General features: G+C 41.9%; 1 protein-coding gene across 1 annotated transcript; it reads right to left on the bottom strand.

Annotated features, from left to right (window-relative positions):
• Window positions 1-23,773: 23,773 nt before the first annotated feature.
• LOC146208968 (uncharacterized) lies at window positions 23,774-24,439 on the bottom strand. The gene has a single exon (XM_084579630.1). It carries the CDS (start codon window positions 24,437-24,439, stop codon window positions 23,774-23,776), a length of 666 nt encoding a protein of 221 aa, XP_084435756.1.
• Window positions 24,440-25,017: the final 578 nt, after the last annotated feature.

Below are 25,017 nucleotides of genomic sequence, written 5' to 3' on the forward strand. Positions count from 1 at the left end.
GGTTTCGTCCATCCTGGCAGGCAGGCTGTGAAATGAAGCGCTGTCGGGAGGAGTGGGTGCCTGAAAGGAAAGTTTCCAGCGAATTCATTTACTTTTTCCTGGTTTGCTTTAAAAGATGCCATGAAAATCGAGATTTTAGCGCCCCCTCCACAATTAAATATCATCAATATATTGATGATATTGAATTGGAGGTGAATATATCCACCTTCAAGTTGACCGACCCTTTTGGTGCGCTGCTTTTTTTAATCATACGAAGCCGTGTCTTTTGTTCCTACGTTTCCCTTTCCTTAGCGTCAAGCAGCTCCTTGAATTCGTCAAACTGGTTCGAGATAAACACATTTCTTTTAATGTCTTCTACTTTCCCTGCTAAAAAAAAAAGTGAGTTGAATTTGTTACTCTTGTCAAGCAACATAGATTTGACTTCCTCGTCGGAAGTGTTTCCCCAGCCTTGATATTTGTATCACTTGGCCTACAGGAGGCAGATTTCTGGGCTTTTTTAAATGACTCTGTTTTGCTTTTCAGTTTTTCATCCGAAACACCTGAGCAGGCGCCAGTGTGAAAATTGAAATCCCTCGCCTCGAATTAGGTAGGATGCATGTTTTCGAAGCAAGGCTCTGCATGCACAACAACCCGGCATAGTAGTAACCTAATGTCAACGGACCAAACAGCTCTACAAGATGTTTGGCCGCAGTGGCGCTACTATGACCCAAGGAAGTCGACAGGGAACCAACCTGCAAACATAGAAGCAGGTTTAGTACAATCAGCGGGACTTGTCGAGAGCTGCCCCTGCTAGAGAAATGCAGAACAAGTCCTAAGGTGCAGTCCTGGAAGGCTTCCGATGTGTCGATGCCAGCGCCTATTGACCTGGCAATTGCGTTGTGGACGCTTGTATGCCTATGAAAACAAAGCCGCGGAAGGCTGTTGAATTGGCGACACGTCGGATTTTTATGACGCAAGCAGATATTTAAATGAATCATCAGGTTGCCGCCGTTCTTTAAACATTAAAATTGTGCTTGCAACGGCGTTAAAGATATGACTCTGCCAAAAATGAATAACCGTTTACAATAATTCAGTGGTACCGTATTGCATGGATCCGCACAAATGCAAGATTATTGAGAACGGTCGCGTTTTTTTGTATTTCAAACGCTTCCTCCAGAGGGTGTCAGTTTCGAAATCAAGCGGCATATTAACCAAGGCTAGCTCTTCCCTGCATTTTCTCCCTTTCGCTTGTATAGCAAGTTTTTCTGCGCCACAAAATATATTGCGGAGAAGCGCTAACTTTCTAGAGATTACTGCAAGTCGCATGTTGGAGTAGACGAACGCGAATATATTATTACGAGGCATGAAACACAAGAGCTGATGACGCGTTAATGTTCTGTAGAGCACCAACCCTTTCTTAGCACCAACGACTGTTGTTACAGCTTCCTCTTTCTGCTGTCTCTCCTTTGTTAATCATCGTCTTCTTCAATGCTTAGGGAAATTTTATATCACCTCCCTCCTCCCCCACGAATAGAACAGTCCCAGAGCGTACTAGTTCGGTGAACTATGGCAGAAGTAGAACGACGTCATTCTGGTGATGTGAAAGGTCACGGTAAGTTTCATAGGGAACTGTCGTGGCTGATGCACAGGGGCGATATCGAACGTCAAGGGAGTTACGAATCGTAGAACATGCTAGGGGCCTGGGTAGCGTGGCAAGAGCTACTTACAAAGCCCAAAGTTACGAGCGGAAGTCCAGAGCAAGATCCCGGAGAGTATGGTGTACATCCCGATGACGAGAATCATGGGTGCATTCTTGAGATTGTTTGGAGGAAGGCACTAGGTGGCCAGCAATAGCACGGGCGGCGTCAGCTCGGTATAGGGTGTCACGAACATAGCAACTGGCATTAGCTGTGGGATTTAGTATGGTGTCAAACGGAAGTGCAAGGTCGCGGCCGAATAGAAGATAGAAGGGCGAGTAACCCATTGTATCGTGACGGGAGGAATTATACGCGAACGTTACAAACGGCAAAGTAATATCCTAGTCACGGTGATCGTTAGATACATACATTGACAGCACGTCCTTTGACTTGCTGCTGAGGCGTTCGGCGAGGCCGTTCGTTTGTGGATGGTAAGCAGTGGTGAAATAGTGCCTAATGGAGGAGTACCGGAGAATTTCGTCGACTACTCGAGCAAGAAAGGAACGGTCATGGTCCACTAGTGAGCAGCTGGCGTGGAGCACCATGGAGTAGGATTACGTCGTGGAGAAGAAATGCAGCCACATCAGTTGCAGTATTTAGCTAGAGAAAATGTTGTACAGAAGCGCAAATGCTCTAAATAAAGAACAAAGTTGAAAAATGATGATGCTGTTTATGTCTTTTGGGATATTCAGCTCTTGGTACTTTAGATAACTTTTTGGAAGGGATATTTTAATGCTGCTGATACATGGAGGTCTCTAAGAGCGTGCCTATAATGCATTTCTCGGGAGTCTTGCCTTTCAGACTGCAAGAATTGCATTTGAGACTGCAAGAACAAGTTTTAATTATGGAATCACTCGGAAGATTTAATAGGCTTCGGGGCGAATGAGTTTCATTACACCGTGATTACTCAATATTCTAACCGCTGCTTCTGAAGTCAAACCCCACTATAAGACACCAAAATTGTAGTATTTGCGACCAGTAATTTCTACGATGCTAAACAAAAGGTACCTACTATTACGAGACATAATGTTCCCACTGTTGTAAAGACGTGTTATTGATGGCGCAGCTCCTCCCCAAAGGCAGCAAAAATACATAGCAGAAATTGGTAGATTCATTACGGTGTTAGAGTTCCTTCTTGAAAGTCGTAGGAGCTGGAAAACATACCTGAATTGCTTCGCGAAAATTTCGCCGTACAAAGTCTGGTAAAGGTTTCGCTTCTTTTTTCTTATTATTATCGTTTGTTTCTTATTCTTTCTTTTTAAAGCTTGGTTGGCGGTTTGTTTTTAAAGCACAAGTTTCTAGTATTCCTCTAATAACAAAGATCAAGCAAAGCTGCCGTGATGGAATTATTACGAGCGAGTTCTGTTCTTATATTTGAGCAGCCATTTGAGGAAAGAATTTCAAGATGGTTCTGACTGGTATTATTACAAAACATATCAGTGTTAAATTTACCGCCACACACAATATTATACTTCTTATATGATGAAATAGGGAGCACATACATTGGGGGAAAGCATTCTCATTACCACTTTGAGGTCGGATTATCAGAACTTCGCAGTAATCAGTAATGAAGCTCAGCTCAAGGAGCAGTTCACGCTTCATGAATTGATCCACCAGCAGGGACACACCACTGCCTTTCCGCCAATTTGGACGATCTAGGAAAACCGTTTCGTATGATGAAAGCGCGTACACGTGGCTATTTGCATATATTTGCATACCACGCCTCCGATGTCCTGAGTACACGAAGTCAAAACCGAAACTTGAAAACACGCGTAGAAAATAACCAAATTTGTTGCAAAGAGACCGTGCATTAATATGAAATGATTTCAACCATAAATGTTCCATAACTTCCGTGTAACCAGCGTTGCAGTAGAGAGATTGCTCGCGCGGCATTCTCCGGAACGTGTCCTCTCGCTCTTAGCGTTTTGCAAAACCATGCAAGAAAAGGGACTGCAAATGCACAAGTATGCCGGGAAGCTGTGATTTAGAGTTCGTCGAAAGCCAGGATTTCGGAAAGGCCTTTGTTACCATTCCGAATGATATGGATGAAAGCGAACGTCCTGCTATTTCGCACGCACAGGATAATGGAGGAGAAATGTTCACCCACGAGCAACACCAGGCTCTGCGAGTAAAGTGTTTGAATATACATAGTGCTTCATGGCACTCTACATTTGAAGAAAATAATTAATGTCATACCTTCAAGGTGATAGAAATTTAGGGGGCTGTGCGGTGTTGTAATCATTGAACATAGGTCGAGCTCAATTTCAAAATATAACATTCGATAGACACCTGTCTCGATGGGAAAGTCCAATTTTAACAGAAAGAACGGTAAGGAAAATTTTTGAAAGTATATCGGACATTTCGGCACATTGTGTTGTGCTTTCTCGTGGTTGAACTCTGGCATAGATTCCTGCTTGGTGATACTTTATCCTCTTTCGCAAAATTCTTAGTTTTCTTGATGTACGATGCCGCTGAGTACTAGACGGGTTGAATTCTTCGAATGATAAGGAGTGAAATAGCAGACTGTCTCACATGTTAACAGCGGCGCACAGGAATTGCAATAACTTACGCGAAGGCGAGGTTTTGTGTTTACAGACCTTTCCTTGAAATGTTATGAGCTTTCCGGCCTTTGATTATCACTGTATCTCCTACTTACACCCTGTTTACTGGCCGTGTGACGCTTTTTAGTTAGCTTGCGTTCAGCGTTTCTATGCATAATGTAGCCCAAATCTATAAGCAGGTTGTATATCAGCAGGGAGTGAAACGCTTACTAAATCCGAAATATCTTTTGCTGAGCTGTGTACTGCTTACCAATTTTCTCACAACGTGCACAGCCAGCATTCAAGCCCTTGGTTATCATTGTATCTCTTTGTTGCCTGACTCTCGCTGGCCGCCGCATACATACTTTTGAGGTAGCTTGCATTTAGCACAATTTATAGCTTCATTTCATAATGCAGACCAAATCTAACTATCTAGCTGGCCGAATGCATATACTGTCATGTTAAAGGAGCTCAGCGCCAAATAGATATGGCTCTTAGAGCGTTTGAATGCGAGCAGCTGCAGCAAACAATGTGAGATAAACTCGTGGTGTTTCTACAATGTTATTTCATTCTTACGTCACTGACTTGCTTCTGCTTTACACACAACATACACAGAACGTTTACTTGTAAGAGTGAGCATTTGCTCGATATTCTCTTTTTTAGCCACTTTAAATAGCAATCGAGTAATTAAATGAAGGAAGCGGGAGTTTATGAAATATGTGGTGCATAAGCTTTAAGTATTTTCTCATCAAAAATCTTGTGCATTTTAAGACCGTAAATGATTGTTAAACTGAAAGGAATTCTTGGCGATACTGAAAAAGCTGTTCTTTTTAAAGCCCGCAGCAAAATAATTGATTAAGGGCGCGCTAGATCTTGGCTTCAGCATGTTTCTCAATCCGGAATAATTTTCCTACCTGCTCAGATATTATTTTCGATTGTATTCAGCTACTGCCTTCTACACATTCTTTAATTTCACACACCAATTTATTCGCACAGAATGCGAATTCTGTCTTTTACTCCTTTCCTTAGAGCCTGGCTTTTTAAACCCGTGGCCCAAACATTTGACGAGCTGCTCCCATTCACAGCGCCCTTCCAGTTTCGAAGCTGCGAGAAACATGCGTAGCCGCGTATTGCCGTTCAGCGAAAATTACAGCAACGGAAGTGCCGGGTCGTCACTCAGACAGAAAACACAACTTCACGTTTTTTCGAGCACGGAGCGCAGTACAGAAACTGCAATGCAATGTTAATAAAATTGTTATGGACTAAAGTTACTTACTGTAAAGAGCACAATTAATCGGTAGAGCCAGTCGGGCCATCTTTGAGGCATTGAATATGTTTTTTGATAATTCGGCGCGGCGTGAATCCGCAAAAGAGAGTTTAAAACATGTAAAGCACGATTGTTGCTGAGAGCTCTCTTTGAACGCAATCTAAAGAAAACATACAATCACTGAAGGCAGGAATTGATTGCGGTGAAGGTAATTGTATAGTGTAACCGTTCTCATACCGTCACATCCTGGCTGCGTTCGCGGCTGGTTTTGCTGCTGTTAAGAACAAAAACATGGTATTATGCAACCTAAAGGGGAACATACCCCATGAAACATGGTCGTAACTTATTGCAATGTTCATTTGTATAATAAAGCATTGGATCTACAGGAATCAAACACTTGTCTTACAATCGTATACGTATTTTTCAATCATGTTTTACAATCATAAGCGACGGAAAGGGCGGTGTTTAAATGCGATCTTATTCGTTTTATGCAGCTGGCATGATCAGAGGTTTACTGCAGGCAATTTTAATTGAGAACACTGTTTTATTATGCATGCATTTTAGTTTATGCTCTGGAATGTAGGCTTAAAAAACATATAGCTTTATTGAATTTCTTTTTGTTGTGTTTTATTTCTCAGTGATGCCACCCGGCACTTCCGATGCTGCAGTTTTCAAGGAATGGCAATACGCTGCGTAGCCATGGTCGCACCGGCTGAGCTGGAACAAATATGACTGCCGCTGCGGGGCCGCTTCGGTGGTGGCGGTAAGAGTAATTGGCGCCATCTGTGTACCGCTTCAGGTACAAAGCGCAGGGCTAAAGAAAATCTCGCACATGAATACAGGAGAGCTAACACTATAAAGCATGTAATGTCCAGGACAAATGAAACCGACTAAACGGTGCTGACGGTTACCGTGCTTATAGTGAGCAGTTCTCTTATTTATAAAGTAAGTAATTAGGAAGACAAATAAAAAACTTTTCTTATTGCCGCTTCAGGAACAAAATCACGCTGCACAAGCTGTAGATAGTGATCAGGATCTCATCACTGATGTATTTGCGTCAAAATATTCGCAGCTTTAAAAGCCTCAAATATAGTCTTAGAAATATAGTAGTTGACACATGAATGCTGATGGAGCATACGCTGCGCACTGTAGACGTCGGAAAGCAAAGTTGAAGAAAGCTATAGGGACCGGGCGCCCGTTGTATGGCGCCACCGTCGCCTCGGTGGAACAGCGCCGCCCGCTGCGGAGTACCGAAACAGCGGAATGCCGAGGCAGCTGAGCGGCGCAGTCGTTTCCGCTCTGCGAGGCATTTTTGAGCCTGTTCCTACCCGTCGTTTTGCGGTGTGGCTTTGAGAGCTTTGAGCTGCGTTGAGTAATCGCAAGGAGTATTGTTTGACCGGGAAATCTTGAAAAATAAAAGGGCCGTCCTCGGCAGGGCGTGCGTGTTTTTTTTTTGTTTTTTTGAGACCGTCCGGCGCATGGTATTTCTGTTATATACTCGAAAATGCCGTGCGCGTGATTTCACCATGCGCTAGGAACACCTTCGTTAGGCACTTTTTAAGGCGACTTCGAAGACGGGAATTGCGCCTGTACTGCGCGTCTATCTTATATTAGGTCTAGTCGAAACCTTCCTGAAGATCAAATATCGCCGAGCCGCGTAGCCGTGGCGACGTAATAGTGGTAGTTGTTATGGTCAGCGTTCATGTAAAATGAAAAAGATGCTGCACCTGCTTTTTTGGTAATAGATAGGCTCAAACGATTCAAAGTAGAATAATAGCAAATGACATTCCAGTTTCAACCTCGCAACGAGCGCTGTAAAAGGAGAAAAATAAACAAGCAAGACAAAAGTAGGATCCTATTTATGGTTGGAATAGCAAACACACATATACTTCCAGGACTTCCTGCACAATTACGCTACAATAGCTCACTGAACCCGGCCTTAAGACTATCAAACTTAATCATAATATAAGCCAAATGAGTAATACCACCTCAGCATCATTTTTACATATACGACAATGATCTTGTTGAACACGTCGGAGCTGCTACATATAATTGATTTAGAAAATATTATACTATACATGCCTTTCTCCCGACATGCTGCAGAGGTTGTGAAAAGACAAAAAAATTAAATTTCCTGCTAGCGTTCTCTCAGCGCAGGAAGTTCAATGCGATTGACCGCACCTGCCTTGAACATCTGAAGGCTATAGTCCAATACTGTCAAACTGTTAAATACAATCGAAAAAAGCAAACACAGTGTGATGTGTTGTAAGATAAGCCACCGACCACTAAAAGAGCGTTCTATTGTTAAATGAATCCCTGTGATGGCTCGTTCGCTAAGGTGGTCTACTTTCTCAGCGTACCACGAACTTGCGGGGCCGATACCTAGCTGACCTCGATACCTGATGAGTGTGAGGGGACACGGCCATGTATGTAGTTTTCGATTTGCACGTAAAGGAATCCGGATAACTGAAAGCCATTCCTTTTACAACTTTGAATGCTGCTAAATCTGTTTACATTGGCCATAGAAGCAATTTCTGAGAGAGATATAAAACGGTCTTGTCATACTACGCCACAATCAGGAAATCTCACGTTCACTAAAACGCCGATGAGAAACGCATGTATTTAGGCGGGCCAGGAAATCAATGCTGCTGAGAAAATACGTAAAGCCGTGTCAGGTGCAACGTGAATGCGAAAAAAAAAAAACTGCTACACGGCCTTCGAAATTAAAAAAAAAATGCTACGTTTATGCTCGCTTCCACACATTAAATTGTATTTTTTTTTCTTGTTCGACTTTTATATGAAGCCGATAGCAGATTTTGTGACCATGCGGTATTGATTGAGCTGTGAAATGAGTGATTTTATTAGGCAAAATGGACATGCCACAAACAAATGTTAACAAATTCTAAGAGTATCAACGCAGAGCTCTCAGCGCATTTTCATTGATTGACAAACGAAAAGAGGAAAAATGGCAAGATCATGGTAATAAGAATTGTTCATGTCTCCCATCTGCTCTTTCTGTTAAGAGAAAAAAGTAAATTATCTTTGACTATGTCAGCGAAAGTATCTGCACAAACATTGTCTCGGCCCATCACTGAAGATCGTAACGCAGCCTGAACGACGATGGTGGAGCTGTCTTTTCTTTTTCCGTGCTGGGGTTTTCTTGTACACAGGCGGGGAAATGCTAGCGTTGTAACTTACGTTGTAGGGTTATTTCGATTTCCAATTGTCAATAAAGTGACTACAGATGAAGGGAGTGCGGCTTCGACTCCGAGACTCTCGTGCCGTCACTCCTGGGGAACAGAAGGCACAGAGCATCCGGTAGCAAGCGGAATTTTAAACATTCGGCACTTTCCATGACCACACAGTAACCAAATACGTAGATTCGTGCCTTTGCCTTTCAAAGAACCATGCTTAGGTCACCCGCCACTCATGCTTCTGTGGAAACCCGCAGAAATGAATCGACTTAAAAACGTCCGACGAGTTTGCGTAGCTGCCAGTGGAGCCAACAACGCTCCACGTTTCGCCAGTCTTGTTTGGCCAGACTTCACTTAACTGGACATATTCACACAACTAGCCCACCTTTCTGTTCTCTTGAGGATAGTATATTCACGCACAATGTCATCTAAACATTAGGATTTCCGATTTTCCACACAAACCAAAGACAAACACTACGCTCCAATGCGCTGGCAATGCGCCGGCCGGGGCCGGCGCATTCCGGCGTTTGAGCGATGCGCCGAGAGGCGGCGCCACCCGTACAGCTGTCCGGTCCCATATCAAATTTGATTCTCTCAAACGCGTCGTGAGAGCCTGAAGAAAAGCCGTCGTCTTATAATAGCTTTCATGCTTAAGAAAGAAAATTTAAGGCTTTTAAATGAAGCTACTTGGAAGGTAGCTGATTAAAAATATTTCAGCTGACTCTGTTCCCTGGCGACTCCGAAACATCAGCTGTCGATATATACTGGTAGAAAGTTATATGAATTTTAAATAACAAATATTCTCTTCTCAACGCCATTCAACACTAATATTCCATTTTACTCGACCATGAAACTCTACACAGCATTCAGTTTGTCTCACTCCTTGTTTTGTTTGCTTCACTGCGGCATTTAGTATAGGTCAAAGTTCATAGAACCGTTTTTGGAATGTGATAAAGCGAGAAAAACAGTCCAATGAAGACGTACAGACGTATTGAATAGTTTTTAAATAATGACGGCATAAAGGGGTGCAGAGAAAGTTTCATTGGTTAGCCTCCCGTGTGGATTCTTACTTTCTTTCCTGAGTCAATAATCTCTGTTTAATAGAGCTAGCACGAAAACCCCTTCACTGGAGAGAGACAGTACAGACACGGAGGTCACATTCTAATCCTAATACCTGCGTCACGTGCAAACGCACTCATGAATAACAGCTTGGGTCGAGCTTGAGCTTCGTTTCTAGGTGTAGTCCAAGCACTCAGTATTGCGGCATAGACTGGACGGTATTTTCCTCTGATGTGGAAACGAGACCAGTCCCACAACATCTGGGGTACCGATGAGCTCGAATCGATGTTGAACTATCAAAAGAAGTTGCTTGTCGTTCTCCGGCTCGTCTTGCGCGTTCCTCTGCCAATCGTCGTGCTCCTATACATCCTTATAAGGAAGACAGTCAACTCTCTTGGCAGCCAGGCTTAGTAATAGGCTGCATTGCAAAGTTTTATTCAGTGCCACATTCTCTCGTCCTATTTTCCTTGATCGACATTAAAACATTTCAAATTTTAGAATAAGTATACCGGTAATCCAGCATCGGGTATAGCAATAATTGGAAAAATTGACACTAATAAGTGAGCTGCTGTACAACATTGCGAATCTTATGCCAGCTCTGGTCTGCACAAAATAACATTATCTCGCGTGCCATGGGTCATGAGACGAATTAAAAATGGTTGTTTTTTAACGTATTCAAACCAAGTAGGGTAGGACATGCAGAAGCCTTTGCGCAAAGAATGAATTTGATGGAGGTCATGACGTGCAGTGCCCAGTGCGAGAGTGGTCTGCAGTATAATTCGCAGGGTATCGACTGCGGCGATAACTAGAAAGTCGTGTACTCGCTTGCCACAAGGAAAACCTGGGCTTAAATCCGCTGCGCTTTGACGCCATTCGGGATGCCGGTCGTGTACATCAGGAAATTACTTTCGCTACGAGGACTAATTTTATAGATAAGGCATTTTTTGCTCGAGGTTGGATGGCTGGATGAGCGTTCTCGCCACACAACTGCGATACCAGCACCAGGGGCAGAATGTAACAACTATGTTTCACTGTGCAGTGAACGCGAAGCCCACTGTTCAGGCGAAGTCCGTTGGAGCACTCAAATAATTAGCTGGGAAAATCAATAGCCACTTCCTCGGTGATTGGCCAAGTAACAAGTTGCGAAAAGCGTGGTCTCAGGCAAAAATGTCTAAAGTGGAAATGTGCAGCTTTGCCAGTGTTCCGAATTTCGAGTCTGCAGATGCGCTGTCGGAGCCAGTGAAGCGGTTTAGAAATTCACTGTGACAGTGCGTAGTTTCCTACAGCAGGTTGTTAATGTCTGTGGGATTGAGGCGCTTGCAAATGGTTACTCACTGCAATGCGTGATTGCCGAGATTGTTAGTACGTGATTATGTGGGGGCAATTCGTGTTCAGGGAGCATTTCCAAAAACTCCCATTCAAGAGCTGTTCCACTACTCATGCACTAAGGCAATAAGATGAGGAAACTAAAAGGACGCAGGTTCAAGGCCTTGGACTAAGGTTCGTGTTAGGGTAGGAACACAAGCTTACAAGCCTGTACGCTGGCACCACCTGCCGGTTTTGGGCTACGTATTATTGAAAGCACAATAGCTGGTGAACCAACTGATCATAAATTCCATGCATCTAAGCTTTCCACAAGACCTTTCCATGTGACATAAACCAGTATAGTGTCTTAACTACACTAGCTCAAATAAGTAGGAGCGACAGCTAGTGAAATTTTCTGCCAATAGTTGATGCTTTTCTATTTCGCTTCGGAGGCTGCATAAGAAATCCAGGAAAAGTGCTGAAAAGGAAGAAGCACTAGGAGATTTCAAAGTTCCTGGGGAATGCGCCTTGCCTGTTTTACTTTGAAACATAATTGCCCGTATTCTTCAACTTATATTGCGACAGCTTGACAGAAATATATATCGAATGGAATATATTTCGATGGTATCGAACGACTGCACAATGGGGCCCAAGAGAAAGCTCTTGTAATGAGCAACAAAGAGCTCATTCGAACTTCGTGCTGCCTTTTTCGCCCATCTTTTGAAATATTCCCGTGAAGAAAGCAATCCAGGGATTGCTCTTCCTCTTAAAATAATTGGAAGAAACTGAAGTCTTATGGTTCTGGAGGACTTTGGTTACCGTTTCAAGTTTTTTTTCTTTTCGTGGTTTCACAGCCCTCAGTTTCTTTTCTGCACGTGCCCAATTTGCTGAGAACTTTCGAAAGATCCACTTGGAAAAATAGCGAATGTGGGTCCGTTTTGGATTGCAGAGTAAAGATGATCTTGGTTGGTTTCTCAAAAAACCGCGACATTTGGCACCAGGGCTTTCTCGTGGAAGTAGGGGCATAATGGTACTATATTGCCTAAGCTATTTATTTCATTCCCGTTGGGAACCAGGTGGAAGTCAGCTCTCGCTGTGCTTTAGACATGTCGAAAGCATAGTTCCCTCAAACTGTAGGAGGGTTGTTATTGTTTTTATGTATCTGTGCTGGTAATATCGGACTTGTTTTGAAAAGCATTGCAAGACAGAGAGTGCCGTAAGAAAAATAGTGGAATGGACATCACGTGCCCAGCTGTACATCATATTTCCTATTTTATGCAAGAATGCCTCTTTACTTACCAGCACTGCATCTCTCTTACCCTGAGTAGCTTTGGGACGTTAAACAGCACAAAACAGCAAAACGAACAAACTTAGCAGTACTCATGCAGAAAGCAGAACAGTTTAGTATATATAGTCTGTTTGCGGATAGCTTTGAAGAAACAACTTCACCCGCTTAAAGTAAGTTCATCGGTAAAACAGTGTTGTGCCCTTCCTTTTCCTTAATTACATCTCGTTAGATTCCTCGTGCCCATATTTCATTTTCAGTGCTGCATGCGTTGAAATCACTTTTTTAGTTCTTAGTTTTCCTTCCCTTACATTGTTTTGTGCCTTTTGAAGAGAGTGAACAAGTTTTATTTGTGTTTCATTTTCGTTTGCACCCTTATTTGGTTTAAATCAACTAAGTACATTGAAGAATTAATTTGCCCACTTTTAATCAGCCAACTGCACTCAAGAAAGAGAAATAATAACACGCTTTACAGGTATGCTGGAGTGACTCTACGTCACTATGTAGTGAACAAAATATGCAACTAATATGATCAATAAAACAATTGTGAATCTTGCATTTTGTTTCTTTCTTGGAACTGAAACTGTTGACCTTACCGAGCCGCGTTCGGAAACCCTATTTACATTGATGATTCAAGCCATATATATGAAATGACGCTTGTCATTCGCTATCATTTGAACAATCCAGACAAGTAATTGCGAGAATAAGGAAATGCAACCAGGAGTATTACAGTGCTTCGATAACATAAGGCGCTGAACTTGAGGAACAGCATTTGACATAACTGAATTTGTGACAGTCCTCGCATTTTATTATATCCGATGCGGTAAATTTGTCTAGCGAGAATCTATGAAACCTTTTTCATTTTCTTTATACATAGCATCATAAATAATTTATTTGACGCTCCTTCTAAATGCAGCAAAACACAAATAGTACACACAATGGCAAGCCAGCCGCGTGCTTTCTGGTTTGAGGTCTTCAGCCTGTCTACGCATATCCTGCCACTCGATTGTTAATTACACATTAAAAAGACATAAAAACACCACAGCCACAACAGTGCGGTCTGTAATGCTTGAGCGCATACAGAAACATTCATGACTTCATTTTATTTTATTTATCACATAAAAAGGAGGATCCGGCTCATTGTGCTTTCACATAGAAGTTGTGGGCGTATTTTGTAATCGTTACGGGACAGTGTTTCAGTAGTACCTTACAAGGAAAGATGTATTGATGCGCTTGTTATTACAGCAACACCTGACATTCGTTTTCTTGATTTGGCTCATAAAAGAAATGTGCCCCTCATTTACACTCTCCCGATAAACACATGTCTAAAACTATTTAGTTGAGTTTCTGCCTTAAACATAGTTTCTTTATTAACGCTAGAGTTTTAAGCTTAATCCCATACAAAATGTTCAGTAGGAATTTTCACTATTCTACTCTAAACTTAATTTTCTAAATCTTCCCTCGAGCATTTTCTTTAGATTGCTCTGGTTCGCCAATTGAACTTTGTGTATTCATTTTCCAGCAGTTGTGCACGTTTTGAAGTATTTTCAGATGCACTACTGATAGTTTCTACCCCAGAGCGATTCTTGTTAAACGTTTTACCTACACATTCGCTCCCGAATTCCTTCCAATAACGGAAGACGTGCCTAGCTGTGAGGCTTCTAGGGAAGCTGTAGATAAGCGGAGTGGAGGAAAGCGCGTAATGCGCCGTTTCGGCTGCTTGATATCGGTCACGTCCTTGCTTCTTGGCGTAGTGGTGACAGAGGACATACGAACCACTCTAAGTGATCTTTGACCTGCATCTCAAGCCACTTTGGCATAGCGAATGCGACCGCCGACACAGCGTGCAGGAAGCGCGTTCAAGGAGGTGCCTTCTTTTTTCTTAGTGATGCTGAAAAAACGCAGCCGTTCAAACAGTAATGCTAGGGGCTAAACTGAACGTTTCGCGTGCACTTCACATAGTCCGCCAGGGTGACAGAAATTTGACGACACAGGCATCTGTAGATATTCCTCTGTTGAAAACAAACTTTGTCTGTTCTGGCCGCCCTAATAATGGCGTACTTTAGGCCTGGTTTTCAAATTTATAGGTAGCTTCAATTTTCTCTTTTTTTTTATCACGTAGACAGACACCTCGAAGTAATCATTGTTAGTAATCATTCTTGGGTCATGACGATGGGGGTCGGGGTCAAACGGCGGCCAGAGCGGAACTCCAGGTAGATGCAGGTGACGAAGCAGCGGGAAAATTAAGGTGCTCCTCCACCACGTGTAAAGTCGGGCATAGCGGATCAGGTTTTATTGGAGGCCTGTAGCCCTGATCGCACACTGTAGCGAGCCACACTCCACGATGACGATGGGTATGTACAAGAGAGAGCAGTAAGAAGATGAATTAGCACGTTCTCCTGCGTGAAAGATGAAGCGCAAAACAGTGTTCACACTATCAATTACAGACACAGGTTCTTTTTATCTACCACACATTTCCTTTTTATCATCAGCGTGTGTTTGTTTTGTGTGCTAACACTGCACCACCTTAAGAGAAATAGAGTTCGCTGACGTACCTGACGACGAGATTGATGGCCGGAGAGAATGCGTGGGTAAAGAAACAACAAAACAACAGAAAATACAACAAAGCCAACGATTGAGGCAGGACTAACATTCCCTTTCTCGCTCAGGGCTGTAGTGTTTGCTAAGCGCTCCGAAGCCGCATTACGAATCGTTATATCCCCTAAGCGATTCTTTGTCTTCCCATCATCTCACCCTTTTCCTTCCTTATCAAGTCGGTTCTTATCGTTCATCGTCAACATGGAATTTTCCACATGCGTGGATTAACGATAGACGTTACACCATTAAAACAAGCTTCTGTCAGCTGAGAGATAAAATTGCTGACAAGACAACCTTGCGCAAATTTGAAGTGCTAAATTATTTATATTTTTTTCGTTATTGCACATTGCTAAGGGCTTTAAATTTGGGTAATAGTAAAAATGTACAAATTACGAGAATGAAAATAATGACGGCTGCATCAACGTTAAAAAGCTGTTTGAAATATAATATTAGATATTTCTTTGAGCAATTGTTTATATTCATCAATTTTAGGCACATCTGCATGTAGGATGATACAGTCGCATAATGTTAGAGATAGAAGTTGTGAAAAGCGCATAGTGTTGCCTAATATAAAGCTGACTTTATGGTGATGATAACGCAAATCAATATCCTGAATGGAGGAGGTGCTCGTGTAAGTGGAATGATGCACAACATGGCGAAACGGGACACAACGCTTATTTTGCTCTTGATATAAGCAGTGACAGGCCATTGTTCGCATTCATGTGAATTTTATCCATTGTGTCAGTAATTCACGCGGAGAAGTCCTGCTAAGATATACAGAATAATCTCAATATTAGTCATACTGGTTGTCATTGACATTGGCCTATTCTTCTGTAGCATATTCTAGTGTGGCTCATGTTTCAGTTTTATTAGCAGGAGTTGAAATTAAGAAGAAACGAAAAAGATACAGCCTGATCATTCTAGCATGTGCATTTTTGTGTTTATATTTATGGGTTCGGCATCAAAAGACCAGTCAAGGATAGAATTAATATGAACACGAATGCCGTGTTTGATTGGCAGCTATACACTCATATCATGAATGACGGTTTACTGATTCATTAAGAAATGCGTATATATAAAAGCAGTATATCACAGTATTCACCTGTGGGACAGAAACGTTGAGACCGCGAAGAGGATTAAACTAACTGAGGACAATGCACCAAGGTATTGAAACAGAAGTGATAAGTATGAGGAAGTGTACAGGACGTATAAAACCAAACGTGAGATAATGACACCCAAGCCAAATAGAAACAAACGGCGCTGGCAGGGGACGTAATATAAAGGTGAGATGAGCGATGATCTGTGAATGCGAGCGACTGGATTCCAAGAGAAGGAAAACGCGCAAAGGACTGTTGCCAGGTGAGATTACAAAACTTACGTGTTTAAGGTGGTCCCTGCTGACGCAGGAAAAGATAATTATACAGAGCAATCCATTTTCCCTCTGACTGCATTCCCGGCGGGAATGCAGTCAGAGGGAAAATGGTGATGATGGACTGTGAGAAATGAGGTATTCGTAAAAAACGGCTGCTTGCGCAATGTATTTGTGGAGTACAGTGTACGTGGCGGGATATCCTTTTTTTTCTTTTTCAAATGCATAAATCGCTCTGCATTTTTTAAATTGAAATATTCAGCAGTAAGAACAATTGCGTGAACCAATTTCTCAAACTGCGATAGCATAACTAATGTAGTTAAGTCTGTCTTTTTTCTTTTTGGTTCCCCAAAAAATGCAATTATCAGCAAGTGTTCGATTATGAAAGTTGACGGGAGAGGAACGGACATTGTGTAGACTGCAAGCAATAGGGTTAAGAGTGCAATCTTTGTGAAGAACTGTGGCATCACGAGGCTCTGTTGTTGCCTTTTCCGGTATTCTGGTGTTTTAAAACTATAACGTTCATTCTTGCGACGGAGAACAAGAAGAATCTTCTGAAACATGTATCCACTGTATCGCATTAGTTTAATCAAGTTGTGTAGGCGTGTGCAACGCTTTCTTCCTAACGACAGACAGCTGGCAAGATTTCCATGACCCATATATTTGGTGAAAGAGCGCTAAACAAAAAAAAAAATACAAAAAGAGGGCACGCAAAATCGGGGCTGACTGAAAACTATTTTTATTTGTAAAACTGTAATCATTTATATAAGAGTCCTGTAACATACACAGCCTAGATAACATGCAAATAGCCACCCCCCAAAACAAATTACCTTAAAATTACTATAAAGCCTTAAAAATCTTAAAAGTACCATACAACCTCCGTCAAATCATTTTGTTTGAGTGCTTTTTTAAACGAATGAATCGTAATGTCGTGTCTTCGTTCAAGCTCTCCCATCCTCATATGTGTGCCACTGCGCTGTTACAAGTAATCAAGCTCAAAGCTACGATGTTCCCACAAGGTGAAATCAGAGCAATGGAGGAAACTACTGTGCAGATAATGCTGGTGGCGATTTTAATTCAAGAAAAGAGGATAGCTAAAACAGCAGCCGTCATTCGATACGTCTTTCAGGTAGTTTGCATTATGAAAAAGCACCTGGCATTCTCAATCACACTTAAATCGATTGGATTTCCCTGTAATACGAGGAACCGCCACTCGAAGGCCAGTCACTCTAACCAATTTCAGCGGAGAATGATGCAGAGGTGAGGATGTTTAAGGCGAAGCCTTTAACATCGCAATAGGGTCTAACGGCAATGTCATTCTCTAGGCAAGGCTGTCGCAGTAGGTTTTTACGACGAAGCTAAAGAAAAGAAAGTTGTGAAATTATAACGAGCACACAAATACGCCAGATAGAAAAAGTGTAGACAGAAGACTTGACAGAAGAATATGAAGAAAAGAACGAGGAAAATGTTTCACCGCAAATCGCTTAAGCAAATCTAAGTGGATTCCTGTTATTTTTACAACGTGCTCAAGCACCTATTTATGAACTGTTATTGATATACAAAAAATATATAAGTATAGCGCAAACAGGTCTTTGCGGCAGTACATGGTACGCAATAACCTAAAATAGTTCTGTGGACGGAGAGATTGCCACCTAAATGATAATACTGCGACTGAGCGTTAATGTAAATTGTGAAGTACAGGCCGCTTATCAACCACATAAGCATTTTGATTCAGAACCAAAAATATGGCTACCGAAAATCTAATGAACCCTCTTTCATGCACAAAAACACAACAAAATTATGTATGCCAGCTATATTTATTGCTTCGTAATTAAGAAGTTACGCATTAAAATAATGCGCCCGTTGCTCCCATTATGTGGTTATGCAAAAACAAAAAATACCTTGAAAGTACGGCCACATGCAATCGTCGAAGTCACCCACTTTTTAATGCAGCGGCGCTAATAACTGAGGAAAGATTTTGTAGTAATTTTTATTTCATTATAGCGGCGGCTGTTACGCAAATGAATACAGGCTTCGTTTTTTGTCCTGACTGTTGCGCACAATCTACCCATGAATGTGTGGCAGACGTCTGCATAGCCTTCTACTTTCGTCAGCTTCATCTATTGGGCAGCCACCTGGGACAGCATGAGCAGCAAATCGGCTCGAATACTTATGCATACAAGTTGTAGTATACGCAACCATTCGGCAATCAGAAACTCTCGTGAGAAGGGTCCACGTTCTTGCTTTTACATTTCCATTCGCAAATATTGCACCGAACTCACCATTATAGATCAGTGCAGGTCCCACGATATATAAACAAGAAGTGCCTACTTTTCTCATCTAGCAACATTTCCATTATATACTAATATACGCCTAGCTGTGGAGTTTTTGAGAACTCGACTAGCCAAGACGTGGATGCTTCGAGATATTTTTGATCAGTCGAGATCACGCGCAGACTCTCTGCGAACTTGAAATATGTGGAGAAAATGGGTGCACATGTATGCTGATTTACTTAGTAGAAGCGTATACTCAGTTCAAGAGCAAGCGAATATTTATTTCTCCAAGAGAGCGCCCCTGCCCTTTGAGCGCTGAAAGTCAGAACAATGCTGGAAGGAAGAGAAGTGAATTCCTCTGCACTATATTTCTTTGCAAATGCAAGCCCACCCCAGGCCCTATATCCAGGGGATCTTCATCATGGAATGTGTTATGCTTAATTATGTAGTTTTTCTGTCCGGCCAAATAAAAGTACTATCCCTTAGCGAAAAGCGCGTTGCGACTGATAGATTGTCGGCTTTAGCCAAAACTCTTGAAACTTTGCTCGAATTTCTTGAATAGCGGATACTTTTCTATCTCTGTAACAGCGCGTACAGCAGACAAATTAAGAGGTTGTGATATGGGACTATTGGAAACACTACGAAAAAGAAAAGCAAATGTTCACAAATCGCAACGCAAAAATGCGCTCAGAAAAAATATTCATTCTCAGACAAACTTTGCAGCAATTCTTCAAGGCGAAAACTACACTGCTCCAGTGCATCTCTCTAAAATACGCCAAGATGACTCGCAGAAATATTTCATTCCTGATGTCTAAATTCACGGAATAGCCTTCTGGACTACTTTATTGTAACACAAGCAATGAGAAATTTATAAGGTGACTCATGCTTTAACTTACTTTTCTGTTCTCCATATTTGCTATCACCCGTGTTTTATTTGTTTGTTTTTTTTTTGTCGTTTTTGATCTACGCGTTCTGTAAACGCGCAGTGAATACCTACCATTGCCATCTTTTGGACATTATAGGTTTTGAGCGAGTCATCTGTGCGTGCGCAAAACGTACCCTAGCGCCCGTACAACATTCCACTATAAATTAAAGATGCACTGCGAAGTAATCTCTAACGGCGGGGACAAACAACAGGGGAGGGGTCACCGAGCCTGGCAACAAGTAAAGCTTGACAGTCAATAGTGTACACTGAAATGGCGGTGCTAAAGCAAGTAAATTATTACCTAAAACGACGCCTAGGTTGCGACAGTCAGCAAGCAAATATGTAAATAAGCTTTGCTAGCGGTAACTCCTGCGCGACCAACTGCAAGACTGTCAAACTTGCGCCGATACGGCCTATAATGAAGCGCGTGCTGTTCGCGAGAATCTCTTCCTAAGAACGCGACATAACCTCAAACTACCTTACATGTGACATGTGGCTCAAAAATACCGGTTCTTTTTACATACAGAATGGAATATTTATTTTATTTGAGTAGTTAAAATTTTCCATCTCCCGGGCGTACTACCGTTGTTCTGAATACATAAGAGAATCTCGACTGCTTCAAGGAATACGAAGTTTATCTAATGCTTGTTTTTCAGCTGCTTTAGGTCGTTGTAATCCAAATGAAGCTTACACAGGATTCTAAGAAATGCTTGAGCCACTAAGAGTACTTTTAGGCTCGCGAATGCTGAAGAAATGCGAAGAAATGCCTTCCGGAGTCCTCCACTACGGCATCTCTTATAGCCTGAGTCGCTTTGGGACGTTATAATAATACCTTTATTTTCCATCAAAGTGATGGGGGAGGCAGGGAGAAAAAGCCGAGCAATCGGCTTGACGAGCTGCAACCTCCCCAAAGAAAATACCAAGTAAATATACATAGGCAGAGCAGTGTAGCGTCCACAAGAAACAGTAAAATAAAATAAATAGAAGTACATTCGACGAGACATCGCGTTTAATGATAGCGCATAAAAAAATTGATAAGAACCAGCACCTTATTGCACATGAACAGAGAGTCGGTAACAAAAAAAAAAGAAAAGCGAGATCGCAGTATGATCAGGCAAAGTAAAACAACAAAAAAAGGACCAGTTTCTTTCCATATAGCAGTAGTAACAATAGCAGTGTCAGCAATGCAGCAGTGACAGTAATAATAATAGCAGTGTCAAACTGTCGCACACAGAAAAGAAGAAGAAAAGACAGCAAAACATTCAAAAATTGAGTTTTTTACACAAAAGAAAAACAATCGCAATCAATTCCCGTCACAAAGGTAGTACATCAAGATAACAACTTTGAAGGCTTCAAATAGCATATCAAAGACAAACAGGTTCAGTCGCTGATAAAACTGCTCCGACGTCATCTTTCGATGACTGTTCGAGTTGAAAATCATGATTATGCAGTAAGTTTAACAATTTTGGAAGGCGACATTGAATCATCTGCTCACCATAATTTGTGCGGCATTGAAATTCGCTCCATATGTCTGAGTTACGAGTAGGGTAAGGCACTTCCTTTCTCTGCAGGCAAGCCAGTTCTCTCAAAAAGGTGACATTGTTACGTATTTCCTTTTTATAGGCTAAAGCTAAGTGATAAGCGTACATATCATGAATCGCCATTATGTTATGTTTCTGGAAAAGTGGAAGAGATGGATGGTCATAAGGAACGTTAGATATAATTCTTAACATTTTTTTCTGCAGTCGATGTATTTTATGCATGTTTCTTAGGGTTGTCGTTCAAAACACACAATGACAATATTTTATGTGCGAGTGAAACAGTGCATTGTATATAAGAACTTTAACTTGAGTAGGGAAGGTGTGTTTGTTGATATTAGTCAAGCCAACAGCACGTGACAACTTGTGTACAATGTAATCTACCTGGTCGTCCCATGACATCTGTTCTGTGAAAACGACACCAAGTATTTTAAATGAGCTAACGATATCTACTATTGAATTATTATATCCGATATCTTCATTGATAAACACGTTTCTATTTTTCGGACGAAAGAGAATAGCTTTAGTTTTATTGGCATTTACTGTTAACTTGTTTCGTTCAGATCATTCTTCAAGCCTTATAAGCGCTCTGTTTGCCTGGTCAATTAAATGATTAGGCGAAGTCGCCGAAAAAAGTAATGTCGTGTCGTCTGCATAAATGACAAATTTGGCTTGGTCTTCTATGTCAACAATATCATTTACGCATATATTAAATAAAAATGGCCCCAGGATGCTACCAGCTGAGGCACGCCTGATAAGATTGACTTGGTGTCAGAAAGATAGGGCCCAAGTTGAACAAACTGTCTACGGCTAGCCAAGTAAGATTTTAAAAGTGAGAGGGCAGTTCCACGGAAACCATATATTTCCAACTTTTTTAAAAGTATATTGTGATCTATGCAATCAAAAGCTTTGGAAATATCTACGTAAATTCCTAAAGCTAACTGTTTTTCTTCGAATGCTTTCATTATAAACTCTTTTTGTGTCAATAGAGCAAGTTCCGTTGATCGATGTTTGCGAAAACCAAACTGTGCAGAGTTCAGTATCCCGTACTTATTGCTGAAATTCAACATTCTGTTTAATATTATCTTCTCCAGCCCTTTAGAAAAAACGGACAACACAGATATAGGTCTGTAGTTCGCGATATCGTTTTTATTCCCTTTTTTTGTGCAAAACTGTCACTTTAGCTATCTGCATTCGCTTGGGGAATCGGCCTTGAGACAAACAGAGGTTAAAAATGTGGCTTAGGCATGGTGATATTAAATCCAGTACAAATTTCACAGGCTTGATTTTTAGACCATCGGCATCGGTGCTAGCACTGTTGTTTAACACTGCGAAGGTTGAAATCACTTCAACGTCAATCACAGGACTCAAGAAAATGGATTCATCATTCGCTGACCCAATATAGCTCAGCGAGTGGTTATCACTATTATTTGAACCTACCTCAACAAAATAATCATTAAATGTGTTAGCTAAACAGGACCCACTTAGCTGCACATCCTTCCATTTAATTTTCATTGGTTCACTTTGGCCAGGACTAGGATTTATGAAATAAGTGAGCTTTTTCCATGTCAGGTCAGTTCTGGTTCCGCAAGAAGAGAATTGATTATATAAGTATTGTTCTCTTGCACGTCTAATTTCTTTTGTTAATTTATTTCGAAGCGACTTGTACGACTTCAGAGTTTCAAGATCACGCGTCTTCAGGAATTGTTTGTACAGATTATCTTTAGCATTTATTCTGCTAAATAATTCGGGTGAAATCCAAGGTTTCCTAATTTTTTTTCTGTTTCGAAGAACTTTATGCGGAAAAGACTCCCTGTAGGCTTTCAAGAAATGATCCATGAACACATTGTAAGCGGAATCTGCATTGCTTTCTTGACGAACGTCTTCCCAGTTTATGTCGCATATTTTTTCTCTGAAGATGCTCAAAGTGCGCTCCGAAATCTCTTGAAACAGTCGCGGTTCCGGTTTATATTTAATGTGTGCAATATTTGGAAGACACAGATATATGCCATAGTGATCGCTAATATCAGTACATACTACTCCTGCTTTATGGCCAGTCCGGTGAATGTTTGTTATAAACATATCAATTAAAGACGATGACGTGTGAGTTACCCGCGTAGGAGTTTTTATAACGTTCTCACATCCAAAAGGCTCAATTAGCTGCTCTAGTTCCTTTTTTGCTGGAGTGTCGGAAAGCATGTTTATGGTATAATCACCACCAAGGACAACACTGAGCTTATTTTTATCTGCAAAACCGAGAAGAGACTCGAGAAAACTGAAAAAATTTTTACAGTTACCATCTGGAGGACGATAAACAACTGCTATGAGTTGCCTATTGATTAGCAAAGACAGAACTTCGACGTCTTTGTGTGAGCATGTAAACTCGGGCAGTATTTCACCAGAAAGATACTTCTTAACCATTACCGAAACGCCTCCACCACGACCTGAAGTACGATTTAGAAAATAATTGTTGTACATTGGCAAGCTTATTATATCAGCACTTTCGGTATACCAAGTCTCCGTTAGCATAATAATATCAAACATGAAGTGAAACTGACTGAAAAGTACCTCAAGCTGGGCACACTTATTTTTTGCTGACTGGGTGTTCAGGTGAAATAATTTGAAGGATTTCTTATATTCTGCTTGACAAATATCTTTAAAATCAGCTGGAAAGATATGATACGTGCCATCCATGACCAAGAAGAAGAGGGGCTACACGACCGTTGCTCTGACCCGCACAAAAACTACATGACATCGTCCAAGTCCTTTTCGTCGCGCACTTGCAACGCACTCGCCCCATCCCTCTTTTTGACGTATATCCTTCCGTTCCTGTGCCAAGCGTACTTGTACTGGTGTTCGCGAGCCCATTCTTTTGTCCTAGCCAGCAGTGTCCTGTTCCTCTTGGTCAAGTTTTCAAGAATGTAACAGTTGCTTTTGGAATCTCTTAACTCTGCTCTCTTTTGCAGAAACGATTCTTTCACAGCGCGCCTTGCAAATTGAACTATCACACCCGGAATCTTATCTTTCGCGGCAGGCAGCCTATGTGCCGTGACAATGTCAGCGGCGTTGAGGACAGGAAGGCTTAGTTCAGCAGCTACATCGTTGACTTTGGATAGAATATCTTCATTGTCAGACACAGGGATGCCGTGAAACTCAAGATTGAGCTTCCTGCTTTGCCACTCGAGTGCATCAATCTCTTGCCTTATCGCATCCGTATCGGTGTCTCGTGTTCGCGCTTCGATTCCGGCAACCCGTTTTGATAGGTCAATTATCTTTTGATCGTGCGTGCGCACGTTTTTCAGGATTTCATCGTACATGTCGGACATTAATTGAACGGACTGCTGCATGCTTTCAACTGTGTCCTTAAGAGTGATTAGTGTGTCCAGTTTTTCATTGATGCCTACCAGCATGTCAGCAACGTCCACATCCTGAGGCCTCAACCTGCTACTCTGGCTACCTCTAGATTTTGCCGTACGGCATGTTGGACAGCGCCAGGCTTTCCTCCATGCTTCCCCTTGGGTTTTGAACGTAGACTCGGCTACTCCAGAACAAGAACCAAAATGATAACAATAACCACACTCAACACACGGCACTCCTTCATTTGAGCATTCCTCGTTACATGAAAAACATACGGAATCCTCGGGAGGAGGCATTTCAGTCAGTCTGGGTTAGAAAAATGGTGGCAGCAGTGGCAGCGGGAAACAGAAATGTTTGAAAACAAGCAAGTGCTCAACACTAACCTGCGAAATGCAGTAACCTTTAGCGTGCGGCAAGACGCTGTCACTGCTGCCAAATGAGCCGGGGGTGGTTCAGTCCTCTTTATATCAAGGCAGGTAGGAGGCCTGTGACGTGGGCTCTGCTGACGTCACTCCGAAGCTGGACACGTAGACGCCGCCAAAAAGGCCTTGCGCAGCAGAAGCAGCATAACTGTCCCATGGCGAAAGCGGTTCGTTGTCGGCTCGGCCAGCAGCACCCGCAATACGGCCAC

The sequence above is a fragment of the Amblyomma maculatum genome, chromosome 1, assembly GCF_055883805.1.
Source record: "Amblyomma maculatum isolate TAMU_Amacu chromosome 1, ASM5588380v1, whole genome shotgun sequence".
Taxonomy (NCBI): domain Eukaryota; kingdom Metazoa; phylum Arthropoda; class Arachnida; order Ixodida; family Ixodidae; genus Amblyomma; species Amblyomma maculatum.